Below are 21,553 nucleotides of genomic sequence, written 5' to 3' on the forward strand. Positions count from 1 at the left end.
ACACGACAAAAATTTTTATGGAATGCCGGCCAGCCGGGCCGGCTACTACCAGGCTGGTTCATCCTATTTGGCAACCTTTCGATTTCCTTTCGCTCGCACGAGCACCGCTGCAAAACTTTACTTTCCATAATTTTGTAATTAAAACCAAAACGAAGAAGATAAAAGTTACACCATAGGATTATGTTATCCGGAGTACTGAACCTGAAGTACTTATTAGCTACTTTACGTGACTTCATATCGGACTCTGTGAGTGAAATGATTACGTAATTGAGGTTTACCTTGGCGTAAAAGAAAAGAAAGCTTTCAATTTTCCGCATCATTTTGCGAGAATTGTGTAATACCGATAACCACAAATTGCCAGAGGAAATGACGTTACTACTGCAAGGAATACACTCCATTTGATTTTCAGTCATTTAATAGTTGAAAATTTTGCCAAAAGATAACCGATTTAACTCTTTTTAATGGAAATAAATAAGTAATTTAATACAGATAAAGAGTCTTCACGTGGACTATTTCAAATATATTAACAAACAGGAACTACAGTCAGGAGTGACGACCAATGTTTGAAAATGCAACAGTCCTGATTATCATAAACTTTACCAACTTTTGCTGATTTTAAATATCAAAGGGTTATTGATCATTTTTAAAATCTATATCAGTCACTGTTAATGTTTAATAACCTCCGAAGTCTATTTTGTTCGGAATTGAAACACCTCATCTTGTAAGTGCTTGATCAGTTTGATACTCTGACACTTCTCTTGCATTCTACGAAGAAATTAAATCACAGACTTTTTACAGGAGTCCGTCTTTTCTGTAAGTTGAACTCTAAAACTATCTCTTGCTAAATTGGTTTTTTCTTCCGCTGTTTCTCTGTTAGTTTCAGCTGTTTCTTTGTTAAACATGTGGCTTTCGTTCTTTGGCTTGTTCTGTGGCGACAAGACAGCCGCAGCATCGCAATACTCAAGGGGAAAAACTCTTCTCCTTCTCTGATGACGACAAAGTAATTCTTTGAAATGCTGTCTGAATCTTCCACTTTGTAAAGCGTAAATCAAAGGATTCACTGCTGAATTAAAGGTTACCATTACAACGGAGGCCATGTAGGCAAATTCTCCAAATTTAATACCAGTTTCGTAGTTGCTTAAAAGATACACAACGAGCTGTGGAAACCAACTTATTACGTAAATGACGCTGACTATTAAGGCTACTTTGGTGACTTTTTTCCTTGATCTACGAACGACTATTTGGACGAACTCGTTCGTTTTCTTAAACCATAAATTACAGACGACTCTAGAGTACAACGATGTCATGATAACGGCTGGTATAATACCAACAACCACTAGCCAGAAAGTTGAGTTGATTTTTCCTGAAGTAACCGAGGGCCACGACTCTAAACAAAACTTTTTGTCTCGGTTATAGTAAATAACAAAAAATAGTGGGAAATTGAAGGCAAGAGTGAAAATCCAACAGCAAACGATAATGACTTTTACTTTTCTTATTGAAAAATTCGACGCCTGACTGTAAGGGTTTATTACCGCATTGTAGCGCTCGAAGGAAATCGCGACCAAAGAGAACACAGAAGCTACACCTCCAATCCATGAAATGTTTCCACCAGTGACAAACTTGCAAAGAAAATCACCAGTGGTGCCTGTTGGATGTTTAAACAAGTGTATAAAGATGTACTGCGGGCCGATGAATGTCAGCGTTATAATATCAGCGACAGCCAAGTTGACGAAAAGATAGTTGATCGGTGTCTGCATAGTCCTGCGAGAAAAAACCACGACACAAACCAAGATGTTTCCAAGCAGGCCAGGGAATACCAAAATTGTGAAACAGCTGGTTAACGTGATTTCTCCAGAAGTCGACATGGCCCGTATCGTGTCTGTTTTGAATAAATAAACATAAACACAAATAAATTAGACGGAGGTTATAACACAATAGAAGCAGAACCGTGAAGCTCTCACGAAAACTAAGAAAGCGTTACTAACGGTCGAATGATATGATGCCTTCAGTTAAGACAATAGCTTAGCCAAAATATAGGGCTAATGTACTCTTATAGGTGAGCTAAAGGGTGTGAAAACGTTAACAATATTGGTTCAATTTAGTAACATTTGACAATGCAACTGTCAGAAATGATAGAATCTAGAAAGAAAAAAATAAACGATATTACAAACGAAAGGAAAATATTGAAGGAAATCTCGATTACTGAAAAATTTTTCTGGAACGTTCTAATCTTGAACGATAGACAAACGTGACCTAGTTAGCCTCCATCCTTTTTTAGCATATTTTATTCGTATTTCGATTGAAGTTTCTCGATCGTTACGTACGTAATTGAGAAGTGAAAACCTTGGGAATAAGATGTTTTTAATAACAAATTTGTTAAAAAAAAATGGAAATGTAATTTGTTTGTCCCCGAAACACTTAAGATTAATCAAGAAATTGTTTAAAAGTGATAGTGCGTTTAAGATCGAAGTGGAAGTTGGAAATGTTGTTGTTGTTTTTTTTAGGAAAGGGAAAAACCGGAGCTCCCGCAGAAAAGCCTCTGGCTTTGGAGCTTGTAAAAGAGCCAACATGACAATATGCTTTATGTAATGTCGGATTAAGCATTGCAACAAGGATCTATTTCTAACACTGACCAAATAAGCTAACAAAGTATTTTGACGTCCAGCATTTTGTCAGTACTCAAAATGCGCGTTGTTAATAAAACTGTGGATACGAAAAGATTAACATTATCCAAATTCCAACGTACCTGCAATAATATGAAGCAAATATCGAGTTTGTGTAATTTCATGGTAGTTATATATGCTAGTTTTATCATAATATAATTACTGACAACTATGCTACAAGAATTGAATCGCAATTATTTATGATGCATTTTTTGTCATAACATTTGTTTCTTTCGATAGGAGACCAATCAAACTCTCAGACCGACAGTATTCGTTTAAGTTTGCCAAGATTTCAAGTTGTCAAAATATGGATACTTTCGATAGAGCCTTTTTTCCTATCTACACCGCAAGAACTATTATTAACATAGACCCATATAGATAATAACAAACGAGTATATATAGCTTTAAAAAGATATAAATAAACAAAGTCAAAATAAATACAATTACAAGTAGATAAAAAAAGCGGGGAAGAGGAATTAAAATTTCGTTGCAGCAGGGCTGAACAATGATTTATAAAAAAATTTGGACAATGTCCATTTTTCATTCGACTAACAACAATACAATTGTGAACAAGAAGTCTTTTTTTAGAACATTTGAATTGTAACAAACCTTCATCTGGATTTAAAAGATATATCAAAAATAAGCGACAACGTCTTTTTCGATCTTTTTAAAGGTGAAAACACTGCGATCGTTAGTTCTTTTAAGAGACAGTAGCTTGTAAAATAACTCAATTTCCTACCTACCGCGGCGTGTTGCAAAATCCTACTATTATTACCGAGAAAAACGGAAAAAAAGTCAGTTGTGGGCGAAGAACAGAACTAGAATGATGGGACACTTCAGGTTAGGCTTATCATTTGAGCGATTCCGCGACGAGCAATGAATAGAGTTAAATAGCGGTCGTTAATTTTTTCTTCCAAGAAACCTCGATGTCTATTTATTTCGAGAGTGATTTGATGGAAAACTTGCCTTGATACTGTAATGTCCGGAAACTGCAGTCAATAGCCGTTAAATTTGAAAATGATGGAATAGCTATGAATTGCCAAAACTGGGATAAATTTCAAAGATAATTCGAGAATCAAGTTGGTATTAACTTTTCTTAGCTTAATGAGTTCTGCGTAAATGGACATATTAAAACCTGTTTACAAAACGGCTATTGTCAAAACAGTCAACTCTGTACAGGGAAAAACCTTCGAAGGAGAGTTTCTCAGCTTCCGGCGGCAGTCAAAGGCCCTTCTGATGAACTGTGGACAAACTTTAATGATATGCGTTGAATCGGTCCTTTCAGGAGGCGATAGCTCCTTGTGAAAATAAATGCAAAGAAACCAAGATGGCTCTATTAACGCACTGAGATATTCCGCTCACTTAAGCAGCAAATTACGCGCGTGCATTCTATTAAAACCTTCGATAAAACAAACGTCAACAAAATCAAGGAATTACACAATTCAACTTAATACACAAAAACCACCAAGAGGAAACAATCACCAATATTTTAACTTAAATCTTCAAAACGTTTTTTTGTTTTGTTTGTTTTGTTTTTTATGGGGAAACTGATTACTCCGAACCCTTGAACCGACTGATCTGTGTATTTCAAAACAGAATCTTTTATCCGGCATTGACAACCGTGAATAACAGCGGACTTTAACTTATAGCCGGAGTAAACTTTCGTATCTTTAAATCAACTGAGCGATTATGAAAGCAATTTCTAGAAAGACATGAACAAACTCTAAAATCGTGTAAAAAAAAAACCGGCGATCAAAACTAACTAGGTAATAAAATGTACCAAAAACTACCGAACTTGCTAATGAAGTTAAAGATATTCACCACTTACATAAAAGTAGCACTTGTCCTTACTGTCGAGGAACTTGATTAGGCAACGATAAAAACTAAATTTGCAGCTCAGTTTTACAACTTATCTCTTGGCCAGGTGTACCAAACTGAGCCTAAATCTTCTTTTTGGGTGGAACTATATATTTCTAATGGCACAATCAATCATGTCATGATCCACAGCTGAACATTAAGGAGTTAAATAAAATTCTAAGCAATATCCTGGAATGAGACTTGTCTGACATGTCAGCCGTTACATGACTCCGCTAAAATGGTTATAATCTTTTAGAAGTCTAAAAATTTTAACCTTTGTTTTTTTAAGAAATAATACTTAAAATTTTCATCAAACAGCAAAAGGCTCAATATTACTCATGTTTGTGGCTCCTTAATGGAGTTGAACATCAAATCTCATTGGCTATTTCTTTGCAGCACAAGCTGTCCTACACTTGCCTTCCAAGAAACGAAAAGAGCGTGAGCTATTAATCTTTGTTGTTAAGAGTATACGATCGACTATATATATATGGCTAGTTTGAGAATGCGTTCATAACCATCATGTCGTTGCTTTGATGACTGTGTCAGTCCCTCGTATGATCGATCTGCTATAGTGAGGGGTTTCCCCGAGGCATTTCCCGAGGAAACGTTTGAAAAAAAAAGTGAGGGAACGGTAACACCAGCCTCACCCCCACCGTAGGCTTGTTTCTGCGAATGTCTCTGAGATTTCGCTTCGACTGATGAGTTGTTAAGCATACGATCGACAATCGCTAATTTGAGCATGAGCACAAGTGATTTAGCGAGCGGAGGAGGCAGCTGAAATTCAGGCTCTGATGGTTGTGAGTCCCTCATGCGATCGATCTACCATAACGAGAAGGTTTTCGGGGAAACCTGTGAGAAAAATGCTATCAGCCCCAACCCCACCGTACCCTGACCTCTGCAAATTTCCTCTCTGACCTCGCTTCGAAAGAAAGTTAGTACGTCTGATTTAGTACCGTTATTTATTAACAATGCTGAGTTCATAGGTAGAACTGTATTTGAAATAGTTTCAACTAAATTTGCATAGTTTTATTGCAAGATTTTAAGTCAAAAAAGCTAAGCAACGTAGTAATTTTGCTCGATTTAAGTCCCTTGTAAGAAGAGATGACGCTGAAAAATAAAATGCTTGAATACATACAACAATACTTACTGCTATACTAGAAATACGTATCTCGCAACCCCTCGCGAAACTTGGTGTTCAATACACAAGTTAAGCCTTGCTGGTCGGGGTTGGAAAATATCTGCGAATATCGTGAGGACTCCTACGTTTTTCTCTCTTGTCTTCTTCCCGTTTTGTTTCAATGTCCTCAACTCTTTTAAAAATTCTTATTTCAAAGCATATTTAGCATTCAGGTTCTTGCTAAGATTGATTTTACCGGATAGTTATAGGCTGCTTGCCATTAATTATCATAATGCTAATATTTTCGGAAATTTCGGTCGAGAAATGGAACGCTTCGGTCCGTGTGGAAATTTTCCGGTCAAAGTTGTCCACCTCCAGAGGTGGTCCTTTTTGATTGGTCGGTCCAGACCGACAGAAACTTGCCGTTCCTTTTCCAAAATTCTCGTTTCCAGTCCTACTTTGCTAAGCAATCAGTAATCACAATTCTGGTCAAAACGCAAAAGGACCGCTTCATTTCAATTGAAAACTTTTAAAAGGACTTGCATGATCGAGACGGGGCTGAAAATAATAGCAAAAAAAAGATCAAGGCACTTTTATTTCGCACAGAAAATTCCCTGTTGACTGGTGAAAAAATAATTCCAAGAGTTTTTGTGCATGATATCTATAGATTTCTAAATTCATTATTAGGTTCATCTATACTGAAAATCAAATTTGAACGCAGTGTGTTAAACAAGTCAGAAAAGGCAGCAAAACCAAATCAAGACTAAACAAATTCAAAAATTCAATAGAAATCATCTTTCAAGTTAGTGTGTTCGACACAATTTATATAGACTGATTTCTGTTTCGTTACAGACTCAGAACGAAGCGCCAGTGGACAAAACCATTTTAACGGTCAAAGATGCCTGCTTCTTTAAATGATTTTTTATACGTTAACGGTCTTAACGGGGAACAAATCATCAGTTATAATACAAACAAGTTATCTGTCCATTTTCGACGTAAACTTGTTCAATGTGTTCCCTTTTCCCGTAGACAACTGATTAAAAATTGTATTAAATAGTTTTTCTTCGAATAAAGCTCATAACGTTTCCTCATGAAGCCAAAAAAAAAAACTGAATCAAAACTCCACGTATGGAGAATGGCTGCCCGTAATAAGGATCGCGGAGAATCGGCGGTCAGCGACCCATTTGGCGTATCCCTGATATTTTGCCCAAAGATAGCCTTAGGTAGACTATTTTCAAAAATCATATTGAAAAGTTTCAGAGATTTTATTTGTTTCTGAAATTCGCGAAAAATTAAAACTGCGGTCAAAGTGCAGTTTTTCGCTTGATCAAATGTCCAAAATAAGGGGCGAGATCGAAGTTTCGCCGCAGTCTTAAAATGAAATCATTTAACCCCAAAAGAAACAGCTAGAACTTCAAAACAATCATTCCTCTAGGCAACCAATGTTTCAAACTTTTCAAATATTACAAGACTTTGATTTTTCAGGCCTTGAAAACCCCTTCGGGGACCGGTATAATGGCTCAAAATGTAGCTAATTTTAATCACAATAAAAAATGTTCCTGGTACCCCATTTTTTAACTTTTTAACACCCTAGTGCTAAAATATAGATCTCAAAGATTTACCTTGTGAAGTTTCAAGGTCTAACTCACAACGCTTCCTTTCATACACGTCGCCGGGTTAGCTTTGCAATGTTAGCGAGCAAGATAACGCACGATTGTCAAATAGACCTTGTCACGGTTTTAGACGCCATCTTGACGAGTAGGCAAACGCGTGAGAAATTACAGTGTTTGTATGAGAATCTAATGTCGAATAATTTCCGTAGAACGGCTGTTCTGAAAAAAATATTATTTGTAAACTAAAGCTTCACTCCTAAGGATTCTCCTGAAAAAATTTGAGGGCGTTACATGTTCTAGAAGACCTAGAACTTTTTAAAATTTTCTATACATTTGTCTGTAAGAAAGTCCCGGGAAAATTACAGACAAATATATGGAAAATCTAAAGCAAGCCTCTGGAGAAATTTAAGCAGAGGTACGCCCCCCAACTTTTTTAGGACAATCCTTTGCTTTGTAGCTTTAGTTTACAAAGATTTTAGATTTTTTCAGAACAGCCGTTTTACGGAAATTATGCGACATCAGATTCTCATACAAACACTAATTTTTCACACGTTTGCCTACCCGTCAAGCGGGCGTCGAAAACCGTGACAAGGTCTATTATCAACTTAGATATTTGCAGATAGGATTCCTAAATTAATTCTATTGTGAACGATTTTTTATTGAAATGAAAAAAAAAGTCTAATAATTTGCCAGGGAAAGGTATTCACTACTTTTGGAACCTACTGAAAGTCAGAATTGCCGAATTTGTAAAGTCAGAATTAGCAGCTACAAACCTGGTGGCATGATCATAAAGATACGGGTTTTTGCGAAAGTCTTTCTTTCAAAAAGCCCGTAACTCGATCAAAAGGAATTCACAGGACGTTTTGAATTTGCTGAAAAGCAACAATTATATCGGTTTCGTATGTAAAAAGTTTCAAAATGATCAAACAATGCAATCCGAATGCGAACAAACAAACTGACAACGCAATGTTTGCATGTGCTAATTACCACTCACAGCAACAAAAACGAAACTCCAAAGGTTATGTCATATGTTCACCTTATATCATCTCAATGTTAGTTTCCACCATTGCCAACTGATCCCAAATTTCTGTCAAATACGGGTTTTTTGCGAAGTGTTTCTTTCAAAAAGCGCGTAATCGATCAAGGAAGTTTTTCTATACACTCTGTCTTTTAGAATTCACAGGACGTTTTGAATTTTCTGAAAGGCAACAATTACATCGGTTCCGGATGTAAATAGTTTCAAAATGATCAAACAGTGCAATCCGAATACGAACAAACAAAGACAACGCGATCTTTGCATGTGCTAATTACCACTCACAGCAATAAATACGAAACTCCAAAGGTTATGTCATATGTTCACCTTATATCTTCTCAATGTTAGTTTCCACCATTGCCAACTGATCCCAGCTTTCTGTAAAAACACTTCCGGGCCGGGCCCTAAGGCTTTTGAACGAATTCCTGGTCAGGAGACATGTCTAATGCATTCTCGTCCCCCGAGCCACTCGGCTTGATTTGTAACCAACCAGTGGCTCTGGACGCAACGGAAAATACGAATTTTTTAATTGGCTGAAGAGAATTGAAAGCGCAGAGCAAATTAGAAATATAATCTACTGCGCACTGACATTTTACTTCCCGCCCTCTCAAACTGCAAACAAGAAATCCGTGTCTGGTTTACGTCGATGGCGACAATCCTGTCTTGTTAGCATTTGAATGCAATGCAACTGAATAGCAATGAAGAAGAGAATTGAAGGTCATGTTTGAGAAGTTTTGAAGAGAACCACGAGCCTTGGCAAAGACCGTTAGCCTTCGTTGTGAGCTAATTTTGCCTCTGTATCGACCGTCGCATTCGGGGAAACTGAAAGGAGGAGTGCATGGCCGGTCAGCCCTTGTTCACATGGATTAAAAGTTAAAAATCGAGCAATCAACACTTGTATGGCTTTATTAAATGTACTAATCTGTCCAATTCCTCTGGATATTCGTCAGTGATACAGTAAGAGAGGAAATCAAGCTCAGGGACTACATTACAGAAATAATATGTACGTAATAGGCTTATTACAATTTATATTAATTTATTGTTTTTTTCTGCTGAAAGTAAATCTCCTTTGCTAAACTAATAGGTCAAGATGATTATCTGTGTCAAGCCTTTATTCACTAGAGCACTGAGGTGAAAGGCAGAACTGAATAGATTATGAATTTTTTGGGTTGCATGCTGAAGGCAATCTTTCCAATCTACATCTTCTTCCGCTAAATTAATGCTTTAATCATGCTAAGATAATTCTGGAGGCCCTCTGATAGTGTTTATTTAATTTTAACAGTGAGAATTAGGCTGTGAACGCAACGGCTATGTGGCCGACTTGTTACAAATGTGTAGCAAGAACATATTCTCATCCTAACAGTCCCTTCTAGGCTTCCAGTCATGTGCCGTTTAGACAAAGACATACAAGGGCCTCTAGGGTTGTTTATAATGAACAGCAAACAAAGAAGCAGCTATTGCACAATTTTAAGTGAACTAAACAATTAAACAACAATTAGGGCACACTTAATTTGGAGCCTCGCTATGTTGTGTGTCCCACACCTTCGTCCTTCGTTTTTGTGTCTTGTTCACATGTATTTTTTTTCCCTTGTCTTTTTTAGTATTGTAATCATGGTGAAAGCGATTAAATAAATAAATAAATAAATTATACAATTATAGCTGTGGACAGATATTGTACTGTAACTCTACAAAGCATCACATTCAGTTTCAATACAACTGTACTACCCCCCAAAAATCAGTTCAGGTTGGCCCTGCATGCAGTATGCTTCTTGCCTTACCAAAGTTTGACCAAACTATGTGATTTTTCCTATCTTATTTCAGGTCTGATTTAAAATTCTATCCCCAATTTCAAACCAGGCATTGCACTCCACTTTCAAAACATGACGAGAGCAGCTAGTGACCCAAGAAAATGATTTGGGGTTGTGTAATACTCAAAGCGTACTTCTTAAGGGGTTATATAGCCCCTTAGATATAAGCCCCTTTTTTTCGAAAAAAAAAAAAGAAAAAAAACCTTAAAACCCCTCACCCCTTTGAGGTGTGCTCATGTGTCCTGAACTTTTTGGTGATTGGTCACTACACAATCAACATTCCTGAAAATTTTCAGGCGTTCACGATTTTCTCACTTTGAAGGCAAAATTATTGACAACTCCGTCTTTGAGGTAATGATGATGGTATTTAGTTAGGAGATGATAACCTGAAATCTTTAGGAGGATAAACGAGCAAGGAACGACGGGCTCTGGGGACGACAATAACCGGATGTTAAATTTTGTGCTCATGCGCAGTGCGTTTTGCCGCGGTGTTCCTGACAGTAGGCCTTCGCAAGATTCTTTCTGATTAGTACTTAACTTTGTTTCGTTAACCTTTAGGGAAAAAAAGATTGTCATAATTAATCTTTGACATCAACGCTTGCAGACGTGTAAAGATGCAGCACCGCGGCAGTGTTAGCTCAGTCGGTAGAGCGTGTTGACTGCAGAGCGGGAGGTCGCGGGTTCGATTCCTGGGGCCGGACCAATACTCAGGGTCTTAAAATAACCGAGAAATGAAGGTACTCCCTTTGCACTGCAACAGGCTAGACCTTCGCGTGGCTCGGATGACCACGTAAAATGGCGGTCCCGTCTCCAGTTGGAAACGTAAAATATAGTGTCCCCAATTAGTACTTTCGTGCTAAATACATTGACACTCAAATAAAAGTGCATTTTTTTTTTTTGGCTCATAGTAATTTTTAGCTTCGTCTAGAATCTCTACGTTCGTCGACATCTTCTTCCCATTTGCGCTTTGGAGAGACTTAATAGTATCGTTACTAGTAATAGTTGACACTACAGCTGCCCCCCGCTCTGTATATTGTCGGTCAACAGTATTCTTGGTCGTTGTGTTGCTCTTTGAAATATACTGATTCATAGTGAAGATTTCCACCCATTTTCCATATAATAGGTGAAATAAAAACAAGAAACGCAAAGTTCCATGCACAGCTTCAGTTCGATTTACACAGCTTTGATCAAAACATTCTCAGTTTCGAGAATACTTTATTCTAAACTTTAAGAAATAGATTTAATTAGAACTTGAATTTTTCGCTATTTTTCTTTCGCTTTTTACATACAGTTCATTCTATTTGCTGGAAAGTAAGCCTTAGAAATTAAAAGGACGTTTGATCAATTCACCCTCGCGCATAGTAGTCTTATTTTCAACTTCATAGCGGAGGGACATCTGTGAGCAGGGAATAAGTCAGCACAGAATTTGATTGTCGGCGAATTTCTGTAATCGTCCGTCGTTCTGCTACTGATGAGCTAGCCGTTGATCCACTCGTCTTGCTTCTTTGGGGCTGAGTCTTATTCCGGTCAAAGAGAGAAAGAGTGTCTGGCAAGGTTTCCAATCAAACATTTGTGAACTCGTGTCTGGCAAACTCTCCAAGTGTTTATATATACACAGTTAAACGCACCTTATAACTTCATCCGGGCTTAACAAGTGTCTTTTGGTCCATAACTTTCAAAACAACTGCTCCACAGAATGTCACTGATAACACATAACGCAATAGAGTATCGAAGTATGACTGTACAATAAATGTCGCAAAATCTACCCTGAAATCTACCTAAGAGGTCCCTTCGGGATTTTCTGTCTTTACGTCATCCTAACCATCTCGTACTTGCGGGCGCGAACAATACAAACGTCATAATTACCTCCCGATTCCTCGCGGCAAATCGAGATTTTTTCTGGCATGCTGACTGTATCTTTCAACTGTAAGTACTTTCCTTAACATACACGCGAGTTGCTAAAGTGCCACCCCGGGATTTCGCCTTCTGGGCGAAATCTCTGCGGGGGCAATTAAAGTGCCGCTTCTCCAGATTATGGAAATATTTTGTGTTCTTTGCTCCTTCATCATACCATTTCACTTTTGATCTAAGAATAGACCCCTGGGTTTATAGGCGATTATTTCTTCTATTTGCTTTTTTTTTTTTTTTTATTCTCAGGTCAGTCCGTATATTTTCCTTCACTTTATCTGGTACATTACGTTCGTCAAGCTTATTCGGAATGCTAAAACTTCTTCTTCTAACAGATTTTCTCTATTTTTCAGACGTCGTTTAATTATTTCCTTGCTGCGGCATATTTTACTGAAGAGGCTTCTCTAATTTTCATTTTGATAACGTGCCAGTTTAGAATCTCTTCAACGTTATTCTGGCCTTCATATTCCTTCATCAGCGATAGTTTTTCGTATCAACTCAACCTATTGCGTTTCAGTTAAGAGGTGTATGTTTAATTTGCAATACCCTGATCCTCTGCGGTTTCGGGCTGTGCTTTAGCGGCGGAATGTAATCATTGAGTCATCTGTTCGGTACCCAGGCACTATTGCGGCTTCGGTAGCCTCTGGGCAAAGAGAAAAACTAATGAGGAAGAAATCTAAGCGGCAATGGATCTTAAGGTTTCCCTTCTCCACGTAAAACGCGTGGCCTCAGGGTTCAGCCAGTTCGAAATCTTTAACAATTTTTCCTCGAGCCCGAAAGGGCTCTCAGTCAATAGCCCATGAGGCCGAAAGCCGAATGGGCTATTGACTCAGAGGCCATGAGGGCGAGAGGAATAATTGTTTAAGTAAAATCCAACTAATTGGTCAAAAATATCGAGAATAAAAAAATTTAAGCTAGTTAAAGCTAGACTTTAATCCTTTTTTTGCCGCCAAAAAGCCCGCACTTTTCGCTACTAGTGGGCTATAACATATAGCCTAGTAGTAGCTCAACCAATCAGAACGCAGCATTGATAATAGACCACTAGTTGGATTTTACTAATCTCTGATAGCCTCTACTTCATATTTAGATTGCAAGTGTCTTGTGGGAACACCCTCTTTTTTGTCGCTAGAAACATCACAAACTATGTTGAAGTCGCCACCAAAGACTACAAAATCGCACTCAGAGCTGACAGCTTGTCACGCACGTTTCTTAAAAAGGTTGGATTGTCCTCTTTAGGCGCATAGGTATTTACTAGAGTAAGTGTCATAATTTTGTCCCCAGTATCTATGTCTGCAATAATAAACCTTCCTTCGGGGTCGGCAGAATGTTTCAAAATTTGAAATTTGAAATCCTGACACTTCAGTTTAAGATTGCAATAACTTCCCTTTGTTATTCGCAAGAGCTCTTAAATTTGGCCCAGAGAAAATCTATTTAGTCCTTAATATGACGAAAGACAGTTTAACTTTTTTGTCTTTGTTTCCATCGCGAAATTAATATTTTCGCAGAGCTCCTATGTTGCCCAGTATCCGGACACAACAATAACAACGTAATTGTACATAAATTTCGACAGGCAAGCGACTTATAAGCTTCTCTTGCACTTGCAAAGTGGTCTGGCAATCGATTCCAAAAATATAACCTAGCATTGTGGAATAAACCATAACAAATGACTGGGGTAAGGTGCGCATGGGGAACGCGAGCGGCTGTTTTAAAAATGGTATAATTCTCACTTCCTTGTCTAGGAACTTTTTCACTGATTTAAGGAAGGCATCCGTGGACATACCGAAGCTGCAGTTTTCAAGCTCAATCAGCTAATCTGCAAACGACTTTTTTCCTTCATTTTTTATTTTAAAAAAAAGCTTGGGGAAGGGACCTCAATCCGATGGTCAAAGGTCACTCTCCTATTCAGTAGTTTGACCTGCAGTGTTGATTTCTTCGTGCTCAGTTCCCACAATAAGCCTGCTTTTCTGGCACTAATTCCTCCTTCTTTCACATCTCTCAATCCCTTCATGACCTTTTTCTGACCGTTGCAACCCCATTCTAGCAGTCACAACTAGGGAAAGTATGAGAATTCCGGGTTCAACTCAGACACTTTATATATATATATGATTGCTTCTCATGAAGCATGAAACTCTGAGTAACAAGTAAATGTTTTTGACCTAGTTCAAGTCTACGTATCTATATATATATAACATATATTTAACAATTATTCGCCGAAGGCGAAGTTAATATTGTTGAATAATCCCCGAGACGAAGTCGAGGGGATTATTCAACAATATTAACTTCGCCTGAGGTGAATAATTGTTTTAGTATATTCACACGAAGTGATCTCAACAGAATCAGAAAGGAAACCATTAAAAAACCATTAGTTTGATTGACGGGTGAAAATTCATGCGTGAACACGAAGCCGTAAACAGTGGATGCGCTAAAGTTAGATCTTTACAGTATCTTCAAACATGGCAAATGATAGTTTTAATCCTTTTGTATCGAGTTTTGTAAGCTTTAGCATCAACGGTTTAAAAGAAAACGCCGAAAATTTAAATTACTACCCAATTCTGAGAAGAAAAGTATCTAGAGCTTTATTTGTTTCTGTCAACTCACCGTGAATGAGAAAGTTTTCTTCGTCGCTTCTTGCAAAGAGGGTCGTACAGGGGGGGTCTCTCGCCCGGTTCACGAACAGAAAAAACAGCGAATCACGGATCACGGCTATCAAAATTTCATTTTCCCGAATCACGAAAATAAACAAGTAAGGTACTCGTTTTAATAACCTTCTCTTACGGTAGAAAGAGTGTTTGAAGAAAGAAAAATCGTTAAAGGCTAAGTAAAGGCTGCTTATCGGAAATCACATACCTAAATCACTCTCGATGGACGACTCTGACCATTCGTCCACTTCGCGTTGTAACTGCCCGAAGAAACAACAAATCGTCGAAAGAATCTACCTCGTAATTGTCAGCAATAGGATATTCAGCGTCTGAGTCAGTGTCATACTCTTCCTCCTCTTCTACCTCGGCTTCCTCTACTACTTGAACATCTTCAATGGCCTCGTGCGATGTAGAAGGCGTAACAGTCGTAACGGTCGTAGCAGAAGTAACAGTCTCCTCTTCGACAGTGTTAGGGCTGAATGAGACTTTATCTTTAGGATAGTCTGATGTTCTGTACATGTTTAACGGCAATGTTCCGGCCTTGAACATGGTGGTCTCTTGTCTCACACTTCTCTGTCGTGCAGCCCTCCCATTATTTGTCGCCCACTCAATCATGAGGTCTTTTTCCTGCCTATTTAACTCCCTTCTTGCCTTAAGATGCTCCAGCTTCGGAATGGCATTTAGTGGAGTGCTCTGGCGCAACACGGGATAATATGATTTATCATGTGTGAAGTAGTAGGCACTCCAGGGTACTACACGCTTAATGCTTTCGTATACGGTATTTGCCAGATTCCGTGCGTACTGCAAAAGGGTAGGAAACTGGTCCTTGAAATGACCAACTGCGTGTAGGTTTTCAACCTGAACTGTTAAACAAAAGTACAGATCAATGGCGAAGCTTCGGTTATGTTCTTTAACTAACGCCTCCAGATCTTTCAGTCCATTTAATATCATGTTAACCGAACGCTTTGTCTGATTAGAAATAGTTCCTTGAAAACCCCTTGGTTTACCTGTGCTGGCATCGTTTACATCGTTGCTATGCGACAACGCTTTTTCCGTTGTTGTTTCCAAGTAACTGTCAAGTCCTTCCAGAAGCTCGATTGCTTATGGTAGGGAACGTTTTGGTACAGTCTGAAGTTTCATATGAACAGAAAAGGCTTTATACAGGAGACCAAGATGGCCTAAATACTTTACAATGCCTTTTATTGAGGTAATTAAAGTCGCCGGGAAAATTGAAACGTTTCACGAAAAGTTTCAAGTGACTTGAAAACCATCCTTACAACCGACATAGCGAACTTGCGGTTTCTTGAGCTTTGAAGAAAGCGGAGCATGTCAATCAAGCTTAATTAATTGCGTGAAGTTAAACTTGAAGTAAAATAGCATCGCGCGTGTTTGAAGCTGTATTTTACCTGAAGTATTTAAACTTTACTTGTCTTGAAATATTTCTAAGTTAACTTTGTGCTACCATCGTCATCCTGACATAGTCGCCGTATTCTCTTGTTCTTCTTTTAACCTTGATTACTTATTAACCTATAGAAAAGTCGGCCCGTATCTTTCAGAACGGTCCTTGATGTCGTTTAATAAGAAGTAAATAAATTCCTACCTTGTAATGAAGATGTATTTCCTGATAGTAGCGGCCTCTCCTTGTCCCATTGCTCTTGTGTATTTATCGCAAAGGCCTTACTGCCATCTTTTCCCTTTTCGAGACGACAAAATTTAAGTTCAACACAGGAGCCGAGGCCACGTTTCTCAGCCTCTGCCTTTAATCCGGCAAATTCCGCGAACTTTTTAGTAAACACTGCCAAAGATGAATGTTCATCTGTAATTGGAAAGCGAACTCGTTCCTTTCCAAGAAAATTAAGCGAGCCGACAGACTTTGGGTCAACGTAAAATTCAATACATTCGACCCTCATCGTACTATACGTACTCGTCCCCTCCATGTCTCGGATGTTTCGATGTTTTGGATCACTGTCCTTTGATCTCCAGTGGCATAGGAGACCATAGGCATAGGAATAGACATCTGATCCATGATAGGCATGTAAAGCACGTGAATTTGCACAATGGATTACTTTAATTAAAGCGAAGTCTCTTACTTGTCACATTTGATGTTTTCAGTCTTAAAATAAGTCTTCCAGAGCACTCGCATCTCAAAATCACGCCAAATAGAGTGGTGAAATCACGAATATCGGTTAATAATTCCAGTTCTTCACGGGTCACGCAAAACCTTCAGATCACGGATCACGAAGAATAATTTATTAAATTCACGTTTCACGGAAAATAAAATCAGCCAATCACGCATCACGGGAATACCCCTGTACGACCCTCTGCAAATGCTGTCAACAGCGGCTGCGATCAAGGTCAGCGTTGTTTATCTCCAAAGTTCTTTGCCTTGTTAACTTGCTGGCACGTACAATTTTCGAAAATATTTGCCTTCCTCTCTTCTCCATAAATTAACCTCTATTTATAGGCAAAATTGGTCTTGCGAGAAAATCCCGAAATCACAAAACAGTGACAAAGCGACCTCGTTTTCCTCTGTAGTGGTAAACATAGCTTCGAGCGTACAAAAAGTCAGCTAAAGTAAACCACTTCACAATAAATCACGCTGTTTAAACACCATGAAGTCTTTTCTTGCCTTCAAAGTCATCAGCACTTGGATATTCGTGTATTTTCAAACAGGTTTTACTTTGAAACTTTGGCAAAACACCCAGTTCACGACAGCGATTTTGCTCGGCTTTATATTCACCGCCTAGCGCGGTGAATATAACGTCATAGTCCGAGATAGCTAACCAATCAGATTGCTTGAATTACCAAGATCACTGAGTGTGTATATACTAAATATATATAATTTGCACGGGCTCTCTTGCCAAGAGAAGGTGTCTAGGTTCAGCATGCTTCTCATTCCCCGTTACGGAACCTCCCTTGCGGTTTCGCACTGGAAATTAAGGATGGTACTTATGGTTGAGTACCGATCCAGCCGTCTCGACCAAAACAAGCCATTTTCCGGACCGGTTTCGACTTTACTGTCTTCTTCAGCGGATTCTACAGTTTCAGCTTGTCCGGTCGCTTACGCGCCGTTGGACTTATTGCATTAACTATGTGTCACAACTCATAGTTGGCTTGTTTTGGTTGAGACGACTGGATCGGTACTCAACCATAAGTACCATCCTTAATTTCCAGTGCGAAACCGCAAGGGAGGTTCCGTAACGGGGAATGAGAAGCATGCTGAACCTAGACACCTTCTCTTGGCAAGAGAGACAGAAACAGATCGAAATCAAAATCAAACCCTTCAATAGGTAAAGTCCAGAATCTGGGAAATGAAAGGAGGTACGTATACAAAGACCCTCGCCAAGATTCAGGCCAGAGAAATATTTCATATACGAGATATCCGAAGAAATGTTTTACCCAAACTAATAGAGATTTGTATGAAGACGCCATGCTGGTGCTCACCTGGATGAGTTCCAACATGGCGGAAGGAAACCAACAGAAACATCTGTTACCGAGTTTTGCTACAAAAGCGTGAATTTATTCTTCGAGAAACTCATAAACATTAAAGTAATACTTTTTCTAATACATGAACTGTTTACTGAGATAGCAAAATTTCCTGAAATAAGTCATTTTTTAACCTACATGACAGCTCTCTTGACCGTCGTGTAAATGCCGCGTCACCCAAAAGCTTGATTCAAGGGTACTCTATCACAAAACCAAGAACCCTTTTGAAGCGAAAATTTGTATGAAAATCAGTTTTCAGCTGCTTTAATGCATCGTGAAAGTACAATTTTGGTAGGATCGACAGTTTTTAAGTTTTGATTTTAGTGACGTCATCTGAAAACCAACAATAGAAAATGCAGTCACGCGAATCCGTGCACACGAAATCAAGTCTCCTCTGAATGAGTGAAGAAAATTTCCATACGGAGTTCAGTAGAATTACATTTTACGACTATATCATATATCCTAAGCTTTAATTATAGTTACTGATATGAAATAAATCTTGATATTAATTTGAGGAGGACTCGGAAAAAAAATCCGAGTCCCAGATGGGATTTGAACCCACGACCCTCCGTGATCTAGTCGGATGCTCTAACCACTTGAGCTACTGGAGACTCTATGGTGAGCAAGGGCCAATTTGTGGGTCTCGACTGGAACCGCATCACGCGGCTACACAGCCAAGTAATGATAGGCACACAAGAAGTGAAGAACTCACTAACAGCATCGCGCTGTCACCTTAAAGCATATCAAAGATGCGGCCAACCAACCTCCAAAGTGAGTATGTTAAAGATGAAACAACAACAACATGATATTAATTTGAGGAGGACTCGGAAAAAAATCCGAGTCCCAGATGGGATTAATCAGCTTTCATTCAAAATACTTCGTTTACCGAGAACTGAAAAGAGCGCCTCAAAAATTCAGTTTTTGTTTCAAGTGTCCTGATACTGGTACCATCCGGATACTGGGCAACATACTGTACCGGCAAAAATTCTTCAGTGGCTAAAACTAAGAAACGTGAGACATGAAGGCTCACTGGATCCAATAATAGACACAAACAAACGCCAGGTTAGTGTAGTCACAGAGACCAAAATGAATCCTAAAATAACGTAACGGACTAATAAAACAGTAAAATAAGCTCACCCTGGCCGCTGAACATCTTAAGAACACTATAAGAAATATAAAATGTGTCAACAAACAGAAATAGGGCGAATTGGAAACACAAAATCGGAAATAGATTAGAAATACAAAAAGCTGCGTCTAAGCGGTAAATTACTGTGGCTTGAGACACGAGCACACGGCTACATGAGAACAGAAAACCGTACAAAATAACGCTCCAAATGCTAAAGGTCTCCTAAACACTCAAGTACAAGAAGAATAACACATTTCCTAAAAGATTATTGTAGTATGATTACAAAGTGATGGCAGGACTTACCGATATAAAAATGCGAAGAAATCCAAAACAGGCGAACGAAACTCTAACACGATGAACACCAATCTCGACCCCAGAGCTCTTCTACAGGGTGGGCCGAAAGCTCTAAAAACGGCTCACAGGATTGGTTTAGAAAACAATAGATAGCCCTAACCCAAACAAAACTAACAATGAACCCCAACGTTGAAACAATGGAGCTTCGGGTCAACAAGAACGTATCAAATTAGAGGTTCTGGCCAACAGCTTCTACGCATGTAAGCACTGGGGTCGAGATTGGATGAACACACCATACACTATATCATGTATGCGCATGTGCGGCCTTATTGGCCCCAGGGCCCATGTGCGCGCATGAAATATGCACCGTGTCAAAATCTTCTAGCTGACCGCAAGTAGCCTACTAATCCGGGACACCTACGGTACGGTATTTCTCGGCATATGATTCTGCACTTAACCATCTAACTGTTATTGTATAATAAGGAGTTTGAAGAGCATGAAGATGTGAAGGCAACCTCTTTTCTTACCTTATTCCTGTTTTTGCTGTCGATATACACTTTTCGTTTAATTCCCTTTAAAGGATATTAAGGTAGGATGACGAAGTTATCATAAGATATTACGTAAGAAATTTGAAGAAACACCACACCTGGTGAAACAAATAATACCTTACCAAAAGTGTCATTTTATAGCAAGCTCTTAATGAGGAAAAGTGAAATCTATAACTCCTTATATTGTGGGAGCGGCAAAATAGATATGGCTTTTTTATTGGCTGGAAACAAGAGACCATAAACTTTATGATCTATTGCTAAAAGCAAGATAATTAAAAAAAGATTTGCAGTAGTACAGCGCAGATTATTCTGGTATAGTGAACACAAGTCTACAGCTATATAAACTTGAAGCTTTCTTTTTCTATAGCTTAACACTGGAGTGAAAATATGTTTCTTATCAGACAATTTTTTAAAATAGTTAACTAATTGTTTGTAAGACACTTTTCAGAATAAAATTAATCATCTTTGGGTATTTGCTTAGTCTTTGCACGTATAATAGTTGTTGGCGAATGTTGGCATGTAAATTCTGTTGCAGCTCTCTTACTCTGATAATTATGCTTTACAGTGAAACCCGCCCCCCACACGACCACCTCGTTCTTGCGAAAATATTCCTTCGACCTAAACGAAAAAAAAAACACTGATAATTATTCCAAACCCCCTGTTAATACAGTCACCTCGTTACTACGAACACGAAATTTTTGGTCCAACGGTTTTCCGGCAGGCTTCAACTTAACTTGCCTTGCGCGTGGCTGATCACCTATCTTGAATTCCTTCGCCTGTCTGAGGCAATGGACGATACTCCTGTAGACAAACATGGTACTCTTTAGGGAAATATCTTCCCTAGGAAATTTTCCTTTTTGGGGGGAAGCTGGTGGGTAAGGGTCACTTACCCCTTCAAAGTCAATGCTGTTAGGGTCATACTTTTACAGTTCCACTGACTCGAACTTTTCAGTTTGAATTTTATTGCATCTTTTGCAAAACATTGACAATATTCACACTGAAATGTACTAGTCGTTGAGGTATGTATGGCCCACATCAATTTTGAAAAATTAGCATAACGTCAAAACCGGGACAGTAAATGTTGCAACGCTGACTTTTGGCCGGTTCGAAGGTTACGTTTGTCCTTAAGGTATTTGCAATGAATCAATCTTAATGAGAGTTTCGGAAACTATTATATAAATCGTGAAGTTCTGTGATGAGGTTTAAACAGAATTCTGTTGAGCCGTTCTAGAGATATACAGCAGAAAAGCGCTAAAAGTCACAATTTAGAATAAAGCTGCATTAAGAAAGGTGTTGATAAAACGCTCAAGTTAGTTTTCAGGATCACAAGAAAAAAAGAACCGAAATTTCCCAGAAGCAAAATATGACTTATCACTTCTAAAATATCTGTAAAAAAACTGTATCGAAACACCTTCAAAAAAGCAACGACGACGGCAACAGCAGCAAAAACGTCACCCAGAA

General features: G+C 38.6%; 1 protein-coding gene across 1 annotated transcript; it reads right to left on the bottom strand.

Annotated features, from left to right (window-relative positions):
* Positions 1–548: 548 nt before the first annotated feature.
* LOC140939938 (QRFP-like peptide receptor) lies at positions 549–1,895 on the bottom strand. The gene has a single exon (XM_073388873.1). The coding sequence runs from the start codon at positions 1,863–1,865 to the stop codon at positions 777–779; it is 1,089 nt and encodes a 362-aa protein (XP_073244974.1). The 5' UTR covers positions 1,866–1,895; the 3' UTR covers positions 549–776.
* Positions 1,896–21,553: the final 19,658 nt, after the last annotated feature.

This window comes from Porites lutea, chromosome 1 (assembly GCF_958299795.1).
Source record: "Porites lutea chromosome 1, jaPorLute2.1, whole genome shotgun sequence".
In the NCBI taxonomy this organism is placed as follows: domain Eukaryota; kingdom Metazoa; phylum Cnidaria; class Anthozoa; order Scleractinia; family Poritidae; genus Porites; species Porites lutea.